Genomic DNA, 12,370 nt, shown 5'->3' on the forward strand with positions numbered 1-12,370 from the left:
CTACAGTTCCCTATTAATGGCGGACGGTATCTTAACTTTTACTTGAGGACTCTAACCAATTGCCATTGCCGTTCAGAAACCAAACGTTACATTCCCGTCTGAATGCTCGATGTTTTATAGTCCCGCTATTGTACAAAAATCAAGCGATTATTAGATCTTAGTGTCTAAGCACGTTTTTTCGTAAGTAAATTTTTCAGCACATTCCTCGAAGTAGCAGAGTCGCGATTGAAATGCTCCTCGATGCCGAAATGAACTGTCATTGTCATTGTGACACGGGAAATCCTTAAGGTTAGGAAACAATGATGAAGAACACGCGTTGCCGCGATTCCACCAGGATGCCTGTAAACAAGATTTTGTATTTGGCCCTGCCGATAATACTCGCAAATCTTTACGTGTCCGCCGATGACAGCGGAAATGTCATCAATGCCACTGTCAAGTGCCAATCTGGCAAATCACTGCGCAAACAGGTGTCGGTGGAACCCTTGAACGGCATGTGCCTGCGAGACGTCGTGGTCCATCTATCGAAGAGACTGCGATCCGTCGTCGACGAGGAACTCGGCGTGTCCACGTTCCAGGATACGATCGGCAAGATAGAATTCGCGAACGTCTCCAGTAATCTCGATGCGAGACTGAACGCGTTAGTTGATAAGTTCAACAATAAATTAAGAATGCACATCGATGTCCTCAAACAGGGCTACAATGCCATATACCCCATTCTATCGAAGGGAATTCGTACTGTTTATTCTAGTCAAATGGTTGATTTGGACATGATACCGATGAACGGAGCTTCGGATATATGTACACAAATTTTAACAGGTATTTTATATCGAGTGATATAATCGTTATCTGTGTTTTGTCTAGATTTATATAATACATTGTTGAGTTTGATTATAGAATTTGCAGCAAAGTTAAGAGGTCAAGAATGGAAAAACTTGCATGTACTACCGATAAGCCAACCAAGTGTGATATGTGGATCATCCACATTGCCTCACATTATTGGATCACTTTTATTATCTCAATACTGTCCCGAGAAGAATGTCATTTTGCTATTGGAGCATGGCACATTTATGTCTGAATCTGATTTTGCTTCGGCCAAAACAGCAGCCAAAACTATCATAGATATGCTTTCTGAAACAGATAATGTTACTGTTGTTGGCCTTGCTAATACCACTCCTGTATTTTGCAAAAATGGCTTGTTGAAAGCAACAGATATCAATAAATTTCAACTAGCTCGTTATATCGATAGTTTAACTAGAATAGGTAATCAGAAATGAATCTTTATTTATAATAAATAATATAATAATTTATAATACATACATACATTTGTATATTTATATACAATCTATATGTTGATTATTAAATTTTAATTTTTTACAGATTCAAATCAGACGACACAGATTGATTTTAGAAAATTAACACAAAATTTAAGGCACGAAATGGTTATTATACATGTGACTAACACATTAAAAGATACATCAAATGTACAAAGAGTGTTTGAAATAATCTCAGAAAGACTTAAGTCTTATCTCAGAACTATACTTATTGTTTCGGGTAAGTTCTTAAATCAGAACTATACTTATTGTTTCGGGTAAGTTCTTAAAAAAACTTACTTTAATTGTCTGAAGGATTCTTCTATATATCAGTTTATTTTTAGATCAACAACCACACATCAGTGTTAAACAGCATATAAATAATAATAATGTTATTGTTCTTCCAACGCAAAATATTTTTGGATATGAGATAGGAAAATTATTTTCTTGCTTGCAATGTCCTGATTATCATAAGAAAGATTTTTATGTATCAGATCCATATTTTGATGTATATAGCAAGACAATGACATTATCTATTGGACAGATTACAAGTATTGCACTACTATCCTTAGATATAAAATTGAGTAATTTCCTCGACGACATAACATATTTTAATGCTGGTCCAAACACATATGTAATATTCTTCGATAATAAAGGTGTGATTTGGATGCATAAAAATTTTCCCAGGATTGAGACAATAATGGAACAACCACTTAAAGTGCATTTGCAAGACATTGAAAATATAGATAATTACGCAGTAATGAAAATGATAGATGAGATGCAAGGAGTCATAAATGTGAAAACAAAATTGGGCGAGCAGGTAAGAATAAGTATTTGTATACAAATTTTAAATTTTACAGAAATAAGATAATTATTCTTGATGAGAAATTATTCTTTGATACAGAAGCTGTATAGATGGAAACACTTAATTTATGGTGACTTGATAATATGCCTGGTATCCACGACTAAGGAGGGAATGTTGCCTGTTGCAAGAACTGTGCCTTTACTACCTACAAACATATTACATCATCGCCTCGATCTTATGCTTCAGACTGTCATTGATAAAGATACACTCTGCACTTATAGAAATAGGATTGTAACTTTATGTAAGAAGATAAAGCTTCTCATTTTACAATTATCAATTGTTTACAAAATCTTAATAGATATGTAAAAACTTATATATTTTACTTATTTTTTTTAGCAACAGGTGTAGTTTATTTATCACCTTGGTGTTTTCAATCTCCAATGGAGCAACTGGAGTTGCTAGAAACTGGTTCGGCTATGACTGTACAAAGTTATATGGCATACATAAAAGATTTAACAGGTCTTTTAGCAAATCCTGGTTTACATCCATCTGTAAAACCAGATGTAGCAATCTTAGCACAAACTTTGGAACATTTTAAAAAGCAACATACTGAGAGTTCATTAAATAAATTTGTAATAAGAAGGTAATTTTTGCTTGAATGAACTAGAATTGTATTATTAGTATTTAGTATTTATCATTTGTAGTAATATCTCAATGCATTGATTTATTTTATCATTTTAGATATGTTGTGAGTACAGTCAGTGGTGTATTGGAGATATTTCCAGGAATGGTATTAGATTCCGGTTTTGATCCCAAGAGGCGAATGTGGTATGGAAAAGCAGTAGACTATCCTGATAAGATAATTTTGACTCCGCCTTACTTAGATGCGGGTGGATCGGGTTACGTAGTTACTTTAAGTCAAGCTGTTAAATATTCCCTGGGCAATAAAAGTACAGATTATGTTATTGCCGTCCTGGCTATGGATATTACAATGGGTTACGTCATGAGACTGCTATTGGAAATGTTTCCATTCTGTAATGATGCAACTGTAAAATGTTTCTTGATGGATGACAAAGGCTATTTGGTGTCACATCCGGCATTGTTGGAAGCAACAAGCAAGATTGAGCAGCAGCAGCAGCATCTGACGCATAAAGAGCTTTTAGTAGCTAATGATATATTGAATCACGGACTGTTTGTGAAGAAAAAATCGTGTGCCAATCATTTGGAGGGCATTGTGCAAAGATATTATCAATTTAATATGTCACTCGACGAAGTGCTTACTAATATAGCACATGGCGAGCACTGCGTTAGATATCAGGTAGCTGCTGTACCAAATACTAATGTATTCCTTGGTGTTGTCAATGTGACAACTCAGTGCAATCTGCTTAGAGCTTTTTGTCCGTGCAGTATGGTAAGTCACATTAATTATTGCACTTTATTTTTAAATTTAGAATATATATATAAGTAAATATATATATAAAATATATATTTACTTTGTATTATAATATATTTATTTTTTTGTTAAATATATAGATGGATCATTCTTGCCTAAACTGCAAAAGTATGGAACAAACTGGTTGTGAATGTCCTTGCGAATGCTCCTTGTATTCTTCTACCTGCACACAACCAAGTATCGATAATTTAAATTCTTGTCCACCTCTATATGAGCAAGGCTCGAGTTTACAAACTCCGTGGATACAACCGCCGAATTTGAAATCGTGTCCTTTTATCGATTGCAAATTATTCACAACAAAGAAAGATTGCTTGGGTGTCGCGGATTGTCAATGGTGTCACGTCGACACCGATGGAGAAACTCCTTTGCAACAACCATTTTGCTCCGACATGTCCGTATGTTTCAAAGGAATCTTCGGATCTTTGATACCTTACAGCGATGGCACTTACAGTAAATTTGGTTTTTTCTCTTCTTTGTTATATTCATTTATTTTCATTAGTCATATAAAAAAATTCTGCTTTTTCAGATTCACAGTCGACAGATGAGGTCGTGACAGGAGAGTGGCCATCGGTCGGTCTGGTGGCCGGTGTAATTCTTGCATTAGTCTTGATTCTAAGCATCATTCTATTTTGCTATAGACTTCGATCGGTAAATTCAGGCGTGGAGCATCAATTCTTACATCTCCATACCTCGCCCGATACGTTGCGCATGACGCATCTCGAGGGCGATCTGGAGCCCGCGGAATTAGATCAAACGAAAAGCAATTTGGATTGCCTTGTAAGAGATGGTGTCGCACCCATATCACCGTATAGAGTTTCTACCAATTATAGAAGACCACCTGGTGGAGATAGCGATCATGGGTATAGCACAATGACGCCACACGATGATTCGGAGCAGCAGACGTTTGCCTCTGAACCTCTGCTAGTTGTCGACAATAACATCGAACCGGATTTGACGAGGCAGTCAGGCATTGGAATGCCTTCTCCTACAACGTATTTGGGATCTCCGCATCACGTTTTAGCACCTGTAACCGTCCATCGTGATATGGAAACAAACTATTGTTAGTGAACTGGATTTACATTACCATTTATTTGAAAAGGTAAACAAAACTTCTCAAAATAGAAACTACATTACTTTGTAAATATGATTTCAGTATAACGTATAAAAACGTATAATCTTATTCGCAATTTTCAATACGAGAAGTAGAATACTGTTGTAGTGCAGCTGCAATACAACAATATTTCTATCAAAGTGGCACTATTTTTATTATTATCAAAGTAACAATAAGTACGAATTTTTAAATGACTGACGAACTTAAAAACATAATTTTTATAAAAGCTGTCTCTATTGATACTAAAGCCTTCTATATAAAAGTGCAAATAATAGTTAATAGAATGTACGAGTTTTATATGAAACTATGTAGATAGCTGGTACATTAAGAGACTTAAAGTATATAAGTAGATCTATAAAGTAGTAGTGAAGAATTATATATAATTCTCATTGTAGAGCAATTTAGAATTGTTTAAAAGTATACTTTTATATACACAAGTAATATTGCAGTTTTCTATAATAAATAAAATATTTTTATGTGACAAAGTTAGCAAGATATTTCAATAGGTATATTCAGATAGGTGCTATACGTAATTATATGCAGGTCATGAAATTAATGCCTTACCAGAATTATTGTTAATAGATAACTGATACGAAATAATTTAGTGTTAATAATTAAAATTTTGGCAAGTAAATTTTAGCTCACTGCCTAAAGTACTGCCATTACGTTCCGCGATTGAATCGCAAGATAGTAGTTAATTTTATAAAAATAAGAACTGAAAACTTATTTCTTTTTGAATATTTTTTCACGTGGTATATTATAAAACTGACAGAGCAGCTTACATATGTTATAGTTCCATGACTTATTTTCTTAGAGATTTTTTTTATTTTTTATTTTATAGTGTACTTATCATGATTAAATAACAGTGCCAAAACGCGATAAAATTTTGTATACTGTGCAAAATAATTTTAAAAAGCTGTACATATAGATCTATAATAACATCTAGTGTTACTCTATTATATTCTTATGTGAGATTATTTATGCATTTCTCTCGAAATAATTTTATCATTACATCATTTTACAAATCATAGCAAAAATACAAAATTAAAAGAAACAAGAGAATCAAATTTTGAAAATACATGTTAATGAAAAAGTAAATTATAAATGTTTATTACAAGGCTGTCAAAATAGCAAAATTTAATAATTAAATATGTTTTAAATGTTAATATTTTTCTCTTTGGCATAGAAATATTATTGAAACTAAATTACGCAATTACGATCGAAAAAAAAGTTACATTATAGTAACTATAGTACAAGCTTTTCCGAAAGTATTATATAAAGTTTTACTATTAAAGTACTTTATTGACAGTACAATACACACTCACTCTCATTCATTATATGTGCGATATGCACATTTTAACATGATCATAATATAGACTTTCTATTTTTACGGTTTTTAATTAAGAGGACAGAGCAGTAAAATATAAAAAATTAAGGTGTAATTTATATATGTATATACATATATGTATGTGTATATATATATACTATATATATATATAATATTATATATATATATATAATATTATATATATATATATATATATATATATATATATATATATATATATATATATATATATACACACACACACACACATACATATGTATATGCTATTTTGAATGGTACTTATTTTAAGAAAGACTAATGTCTGCTGATGTATTATTATCGCTAAGAATATAATGTAAAATACCGTTTTGTATCGATCTTTTTTATGACATATACTCTGCGTACAAAATTCGTACCGAGCGAGATTTTATACATTATATATATCAGTATTTTTTATTATTAAAACTAATATTTTATTAAATAAGAAATACGTGTATTTTTCCCTTTCTGTAAAATATAAGAAAATGTAATCTTGAGACCCTACAAAAAGAGCGATATATATATGTATATATATAGATGTTACGATCTTTCATATATGCAAAGTGAATAATGACACACCGACTTTTATTATACTTTGCTTTATTATACTCCTTATAAGTGGAGTTCAATATGAACCGTGTTGGTGAATTGAAAAGAAAAATATTACGACGACTAGGGTATAAAATCTGGATTTTTTCTTAAAATTACAAAACCCTCCATAATCGGCGTTAACGGTATGTATTCCTCGGTGGCAAGTTCTGCTCTCTCGCCATATGCCAATAATACCGGAGTGGTATGCGTCTGGAAGCCTGTGATAGTCTTCGGTTTGCCCGCTTGGCCAACGACATCGACAGCGAGACCGACTCTCACCGGTACAGCTAGCGGATTCAATTCCTCATCGAATGTCACCAGCATTCTAGGCTGCATCGCAGCGGCGAGGGTATACAAGAGATAATGTGAGCGTCCGAGAATAACTGAAAGAACATTTATGACATTAATTAACAACAAGCCATATTATATATTGGAGAGGTGTACTTAAATTTCTGCATCTCAAGAGTTGATTATAAAAGATTCCTCGTGATTAACTTGAAAAACTTAGACTAAAAAATCTGCATATAATAAGGATAATTTATTTCCATTGGATTAAGAATATACTCACTGTTCTTCACGTCCAAGAAACCGATCAGAGTCGACAAAAGACCGGCGAGAGCAACGGGACTAAGTAGCTGCCTATCACTGTGATAGGGTGATAGGGTAAGCGTGCCTTTACCTAGATGCGTCAAGCCTTGCGCGATGCGCACCATGAAGAGATTATTGGGATCCTTCGCGTGGAACTGAGCCAGTTGTCTCAACATAGCGGCCAATCGCGCGTTATTCGTACCGGCACCGACCAGACCCATGGCGAATATCGCGTTGTGCGCCACTTCGGGATCGCTATCGTGTGAGAACTTGGATAACGTGTCCAGGATATTTAGTTTTGGATTAGACACCGAGATGAGACCTAGGGCGAGAGGCACCGAGCGACGAATCACGGGCTCGCAATAACGCAAGAGATGGCCGAAGGTTCTGTAAGCCATCTCGGCGCCGATCTCCTCTCCCATTGCGATCAGAGCGATACCAAGAACAGCGATAGCCTGTCTAGAACTGAGATCCTTCTCCTTCTCCTCTTTCTTTTCCTCCTTCTTCTCTTTATCCTTGCGTTCACTCTTTTCCTCCTTTTCATTGCTCGGTTCGTAGTGCTCCGAACAGATGTGCAGCAAGTGTTGGATTTTGAGGACGTTCCCCGTGCCGGCGTACGCGCAAACCTCTACCAACGTCGTCGACATCGACCTGAACGGTTCGTGAACAATCTCCAGAGCCGCTATGATCGCTTCTGCAGCCTCCTGCTTTCCCAGGAAACACAATCCCAGACCGAGTGCTAGGAATCGCGCATACGTGTCCTTGAGATCAGACTCCGATTTGTCCATCAACGTGTGCATGATCGCGGTGGTGACATAAGCGTTGCAGGAGCCAGCAGCGACCATTCCTAGTGCTAGACCAGTCATACCTAGCACTTCCCAACTCGATTTAGTGTCGCTGAGAACTGGCGTCAGCAGATTCAGTACGGCTTCTCGATTAGATCCGGCGTATGCAATACCGAGGCCAACGATAGCACCGATACGCATGGTGTTGCTGCTATGTAACACGTAATCGGATAGCAGGGCCAAAGCAGGATCACACTCATTTCTCACGCCGCAATTGACAATGCCACAAGCCAACAAAGCACCGGATTTGATATAGTCTTCTGACGAGTACAGATACTTGTCGATTGGAGTGAGACCGCCGTCGACATCCCAGAGCAGAATTAGACCTAGGGATGCAGTCGCGCTCAACATGCCATGTTCCTTGTTCTTGTATAGCCACTTGTTGCCATCCTCAATTAACAGCTTATCATGACCAAACGCGGCGTTTACGAAACCGTTGACAAAACTTGCTGCAAGATTCTGTCGCGCCGAGTCAACCTGGCCACCGCCAAATGGTGGTCGTGAGTTCTCCAGGTGGGATTTGTAAACGTCCTCTGGTGTCTTAGGTTCCATTATATCCAACTCTCGTGCCAAGTTCAAGAAGTGATTGTTTAAATGGGAATTGGACATTATTTCGAATAAATCGTCATCTTCTACTGTAGCTTCATGTAACTCCAGAAAGATCTGCTGGCGACCCAGCATGTATGCCAATTGCTTTTGCACAGAACTGAAAAATATGTAAACTTGTTAGTTTCTTTTCAGGAAATCGGCTAAATCAATTTGCACAGTTTGAGCAGAATTACTTGCAAAAATTCTAAACAAAAATTCTTTAAAAGATACTTACCCATCCCTACAATTTGTGAAGATAGATTCAATGAGAGGTAAATCATTTAATTGCATTGCCAGTCTAATTGCTTGTGGATATTGTCCGAATTTTCGATATAATTTACAAGCGACATGAAGAAGAGTGCTATTCTCTGGATCAGCTACATACGGCACGCAGCTTGTAAGATAGAGACATACTCGTTGATACGCACTTTCGTCGACATGTTGTTCTAGCAAGTCAAGCCTTTCGATCTCCATTAACAGATCGCATGCCTCTGTCTCTGCATTGTGTGCCATATTATACGGAACAATTTCATGCACCAGAGCGATCAATTTCTCGTTTGTTGCCTCGACATTGTCACCTGCTTCCCATTCTCCTGCCAATTCTCCTGATAAATGTCTAACATATTCATGTCCCCATTCACCAATCGCTAATGCTGAACCTGTGAGCTTATACTTCAAACACTCTCGACCTTCACCCATGGTCATTGCTAGGACTGAGATAATGTCGGAGCACAACTCCTTACATTTGACATTAGTCATCGTTTCATAAATGTTCTTCATAGTATCATAGTGAGGCCGCATAAATTTCAGTGGCTTTGGAACACTTGTCATTGATGTTGTCGATGCACGAATATGCGAACGCAAGGATTCCAGGGCAGGAAGGTGCAGTTTGGTATTGGCATCCTGCAAGCGCTCCACGAGCAGAGTTAATTCCTCCTGTAGAAGTTTATCTTCCTCTGACTGAAAAATATAATCAAGTTTTCAATGTATTCATACCTTCTGTTTCTTAAATTAAACTGTATATTAACTAGTAAGATATAACGCATTTTATTGAACTTTAATTTTTATAATTCATATTAATTTTTTATAGATAGGAAAGTGGAACACGGAAAAAAATTACAAACTTAACTGCAAAGTAAATTGTTTAACGATTCAAATGAACAAAAAGTAACTTATTCTCATACAAAGTAAAATATAAAATGAGCTTGGAATTGTTTATGTATCAATGAATTACAAGTGTATATATAAATATGTATATATATATATATATATATTAATAATATAATAAATAAATATAATAAATAAATTCTTATTCTTAATAATAAATAAATCCGTATGTATACAAATTTAATTAAATTGTTGCAGAATCAGAAACATTCGACACTAAAAGCAACTATACTACTCAGACATAGGTTAAACTTTTACCAGCTCATCTTCTTTTCCATTCTTAATATCTTTGATTGGTTTCGTTTCTGCCTTTGTTTCCGGCATTTTACTCAGTTATTCTCTAACAGATACACAAAATAAAAATACGATTTTTCCTTTGATCACTTCAGTTTTTCAGGTTAGAATGAACACTCAAGACGTTTTGCGAGTCACCATCATGGACACGCAACATAGATCGGCGACTGCGTGTTTGTTAAGTCACGTTCATAAACACCATCTGACGATTGAAATTATGGACAAAGACAAGCATTAAAAGTTCGTTAGCATCTTCAGACGTGTTTCGTCTCAAAAAAAAAATTTTTTTGTTCCTGTCGAATGTCGAATATACAGATATCAACTATACAGATATCATATCAATATACAGATATATCAACTATAATTTTTAAACTACTCATAAACCCGCTGATGGCCGAAAGTCGTACTTGCGATTGGGTCAAAATAGATTAAAGAAGGAGAAGACAAAGCATTAGAATCATGTATAATATGTTATATTTTATTTCAATGTGTATTTAAATCATGTGCAATGACGCGCTGTTAGAGAATAACTGAGTAAAAATGCCAAAAGGCAGAAACGAAACCAATCAAAGATATCAAGAATGGAAAAGAAGATGAGCTGGTAAGAATTTAATCTATGTCAGAGTAGTACAGTTGCTTTTAGTGTCGAATGTTTCTGATTATACTAACAATTAATTAAATTTGTATACATACGGATTTATTTATTATTAAGAATAAGAATTTATTTATTATATTTATTTATTATATTATTAATATATATATACATATTTATATATACACTTGTAATTCATTGATACATAAACAATTTCAAGCTCATCTTATATTTTACTTTGTATTAGAATAAGTTACTCTTTGTTTATTTGAATCATTAAACAATTTAATTTGCAGTTAATTTGGTAATTTTTTTCCGTGTTCCACTTTCCTATCTATAAAAAATTAATATGAATTATAAAAATTAAAGTTCAATAAAATGCGTTATATCTTACTAGTTAATATACAGTTTAATTTAAGAAACAGAAGGTATGAATACATTGAAAACTTGATTATATTTTTCAGTCAGAGGAAGATAAACTTTTACAGGAGGAATTAACTCTGCTCATGGAGCGCTTGCAGGATGCCAATACCAAACTGCACCTTCCTGCCCTGGAATCCTTGCATTCGCACATTCGTGCATTGACAACATCAATGAGAAGTGTTCCAAAGCCACTGAAATTTATGTAGCCTCACTATGATACTATGAAGAACATTTATGAAATGATGACTAATGTCAAATGTAAGGAGTTGTGCTCCGACATTATTTCAGTCCTAACAATGAAGAATTTTTGTTTAAATATGATGCAATAATTACTGCTTGTTCCAGTTTTGAAAACCGAACATCTACTGCTGAACATCAATTTACTGCCATTGCCATTGTATATGTATTGCCGATATAATAACCACGAAATAATATTTGTGTAAAATTTAATGTTCAAATAAAAAGATTTGTTCTCTTTGAGAAAAAAATATTCTTAGCTAAAGTATCCATCCTAGATTAATTTAAACCGTAATTCTTCAATTTTTTTATCCAATTCTTCAGTTTTTTTATTCATATATGGCAAGCGCTGCCAGAATATAAGCTTTTATATAGTTGTGAAAATTTATTTTTGTAGCTATGTTATAAAGATTTTATTTTATATTTTTGTAAAATTCTTTATAGAAAATATAACATCTTGTAAATAATATATATTTAAAAATATCGATTCTATAAATAAATACATACAATTATATATATTTGTAGATCTAATAACAAATATATGTTATAATAAATATCAGTATTGAGTTATATATATTTGTTATATATATAATTGCATTTCACATGCTTTAATGTGTTTAATGTTATCGTATAATACTGTTTTAATTAAAGAATTTTTTGTACAGTACTTATATTTTTTAAATGATTTATAAAATGTCAAATATAATGGCGGTAAAATTTAATCGAATTTTTAAACATTTATATATTTTATATGTATAGCGATATATATATATATATATATATATATATATATATATATTATATTTATATATTTTTATAATATTAGAATATAAAATTTATATATATATATTTTTATATATATTTAATTTTTATATATTTTATTTGATTAATTTTTATATATATTTTATATATATGAATTTGTATATATTTTTCGCATTCGATTTTACATATACAGTATTCAGATGCTGAAATTTGCATAAAATATTATTTAAATATTTTT

General features: G+C 33.7%; 2 protein-coding genes and 1 long non-coding RNA gene across 4 annotated transcripts; 2 read left to right on the plus strand and 1 right to left on the minus strand.

Moving 5' to 3' along the window:
- The first annotated feature begins 47 nt into the window (after positions 1-47).
- LOC114938006 (VWFA and cache domain-containing protein 1) lies at positions 48-6,733 on the plus strand. Its single transcript, XM_029311706.2, has 9 exons — positions 48-816; positions 895-1,260; positions 1,378-1,551; positions 1,655-2,130; positions 2,215-2,416; positions 2,512-2,758; positions 2,857-3,526; positions 3,649-4,018; positions 4,095-6,733. Exons 1-9 carry the CDS (start codon positions 300-302, stop codon positions 4,631-4,633), a joined length of 3,561 nt encoding a protein of 1,186 aa, XP_029167539.1. The 5' UTR covers positions 48-299; the 3' UTR covers positions 4,634-6,733.
- Rpn1 (regulatory particle non-ATPase 1) lies at positions 5,949-10,279 on the minus strand. Its single transcript, XM_029311702.2, has 4 exons — positions 10,083-10,279; positions 8,893-9,617; positions 7,205-8,775; positions 5,949-7,019 (listed from the first exon to the last, which is right to left on the minus strand). Exons 1-4 carry the CDS (start codon positions 10,146-10,148, stop codon positions 6,718-6,720), a joined length of 2,664 nt encoding a protein of 887 aa, XP_029167535.1. The 5' UTR covers positions 10,149-10,279; the 3' UTR covers positions 5,949-6,717.
- On the plus strand, positions 10,190-11,635 carry LOC114938004 (uncharacterized). 2 transcript variants are annotated; one of them, XR_003820973.2, is made up of 3 exons: positions 10,326-10,719; positions 11,175-11,391; positions 11,479-11,635. It is a non-coding gene; the product is annotated as an uncharacterized LOC114938004 (long non-coding RNA). The 2 variants fall into 2 exon arrangements; XR_014925437.1 differs by having other exon boundaries at positions 10,190-10,719; positions 11,175-11,635.
- The last annotated feature ends 735 nt before the right edge of the window (positions 11,636-12,370 follow it).

This window comes from Nylanderia fulva, unplaced genomic scaffold (genome assembly GCF_048542155.1).
Source record: "Nylanderia fulva isolate GAGA-0341 unplaced genomic scaffold, ASM4854215v1 Scaffold4, whole genome shotgun sequence".
In the NCBI taxonomy this organism is placed as follows: Eukaryota; Metazoa; Arthropoda; class Insecta; order Hymenoptera; family Formicidae; genus Nylanderia; species Nylanderia fulva.

Coding starts and splice junctions, on each gene's coding strand:
- LOC114938006 (XM_029311706.2), top strand. CDS start 300: ATGATGAAGAACACGCGTTGCCGCGATTCCACCAGGATGCCTGTAAAC. Junction 1,261..1,377: donor CGATAGTTTAACTAGAATAG/GTAATCAGAAAT, acceptor AATTTTTTACAG/ATTCAAATCAGACGACACAG. Junction 2,131..2,214: donor AAACAAAATTGGGCGAGCAG/GTAAGAATAAGT, acceptor TCTTTGATACAG/AAGCTGTATAGATGGAAACA.
- Rpn1 (XM_029311702.2), bottom strand. CDS start 10,148: ATGCCGGAAACAAAGGCAGAAACGAAACCAATCAAAGATATTAAGAAT. Junction 9,618..10,082: donor ATGGAAAAGAAGATGAGCTG/GTAAAAGTTTAA, acceptor TATATTTTTCAG/TCAGAGGAAGATAAACTTCT. Junction 8,776..8,892: donor TTCACAAATTGTAGGGATGG/GTAAGTATCTTT, acceptor CATATTTTTCAG/TTCTGTGCAAAAGCAATTGG.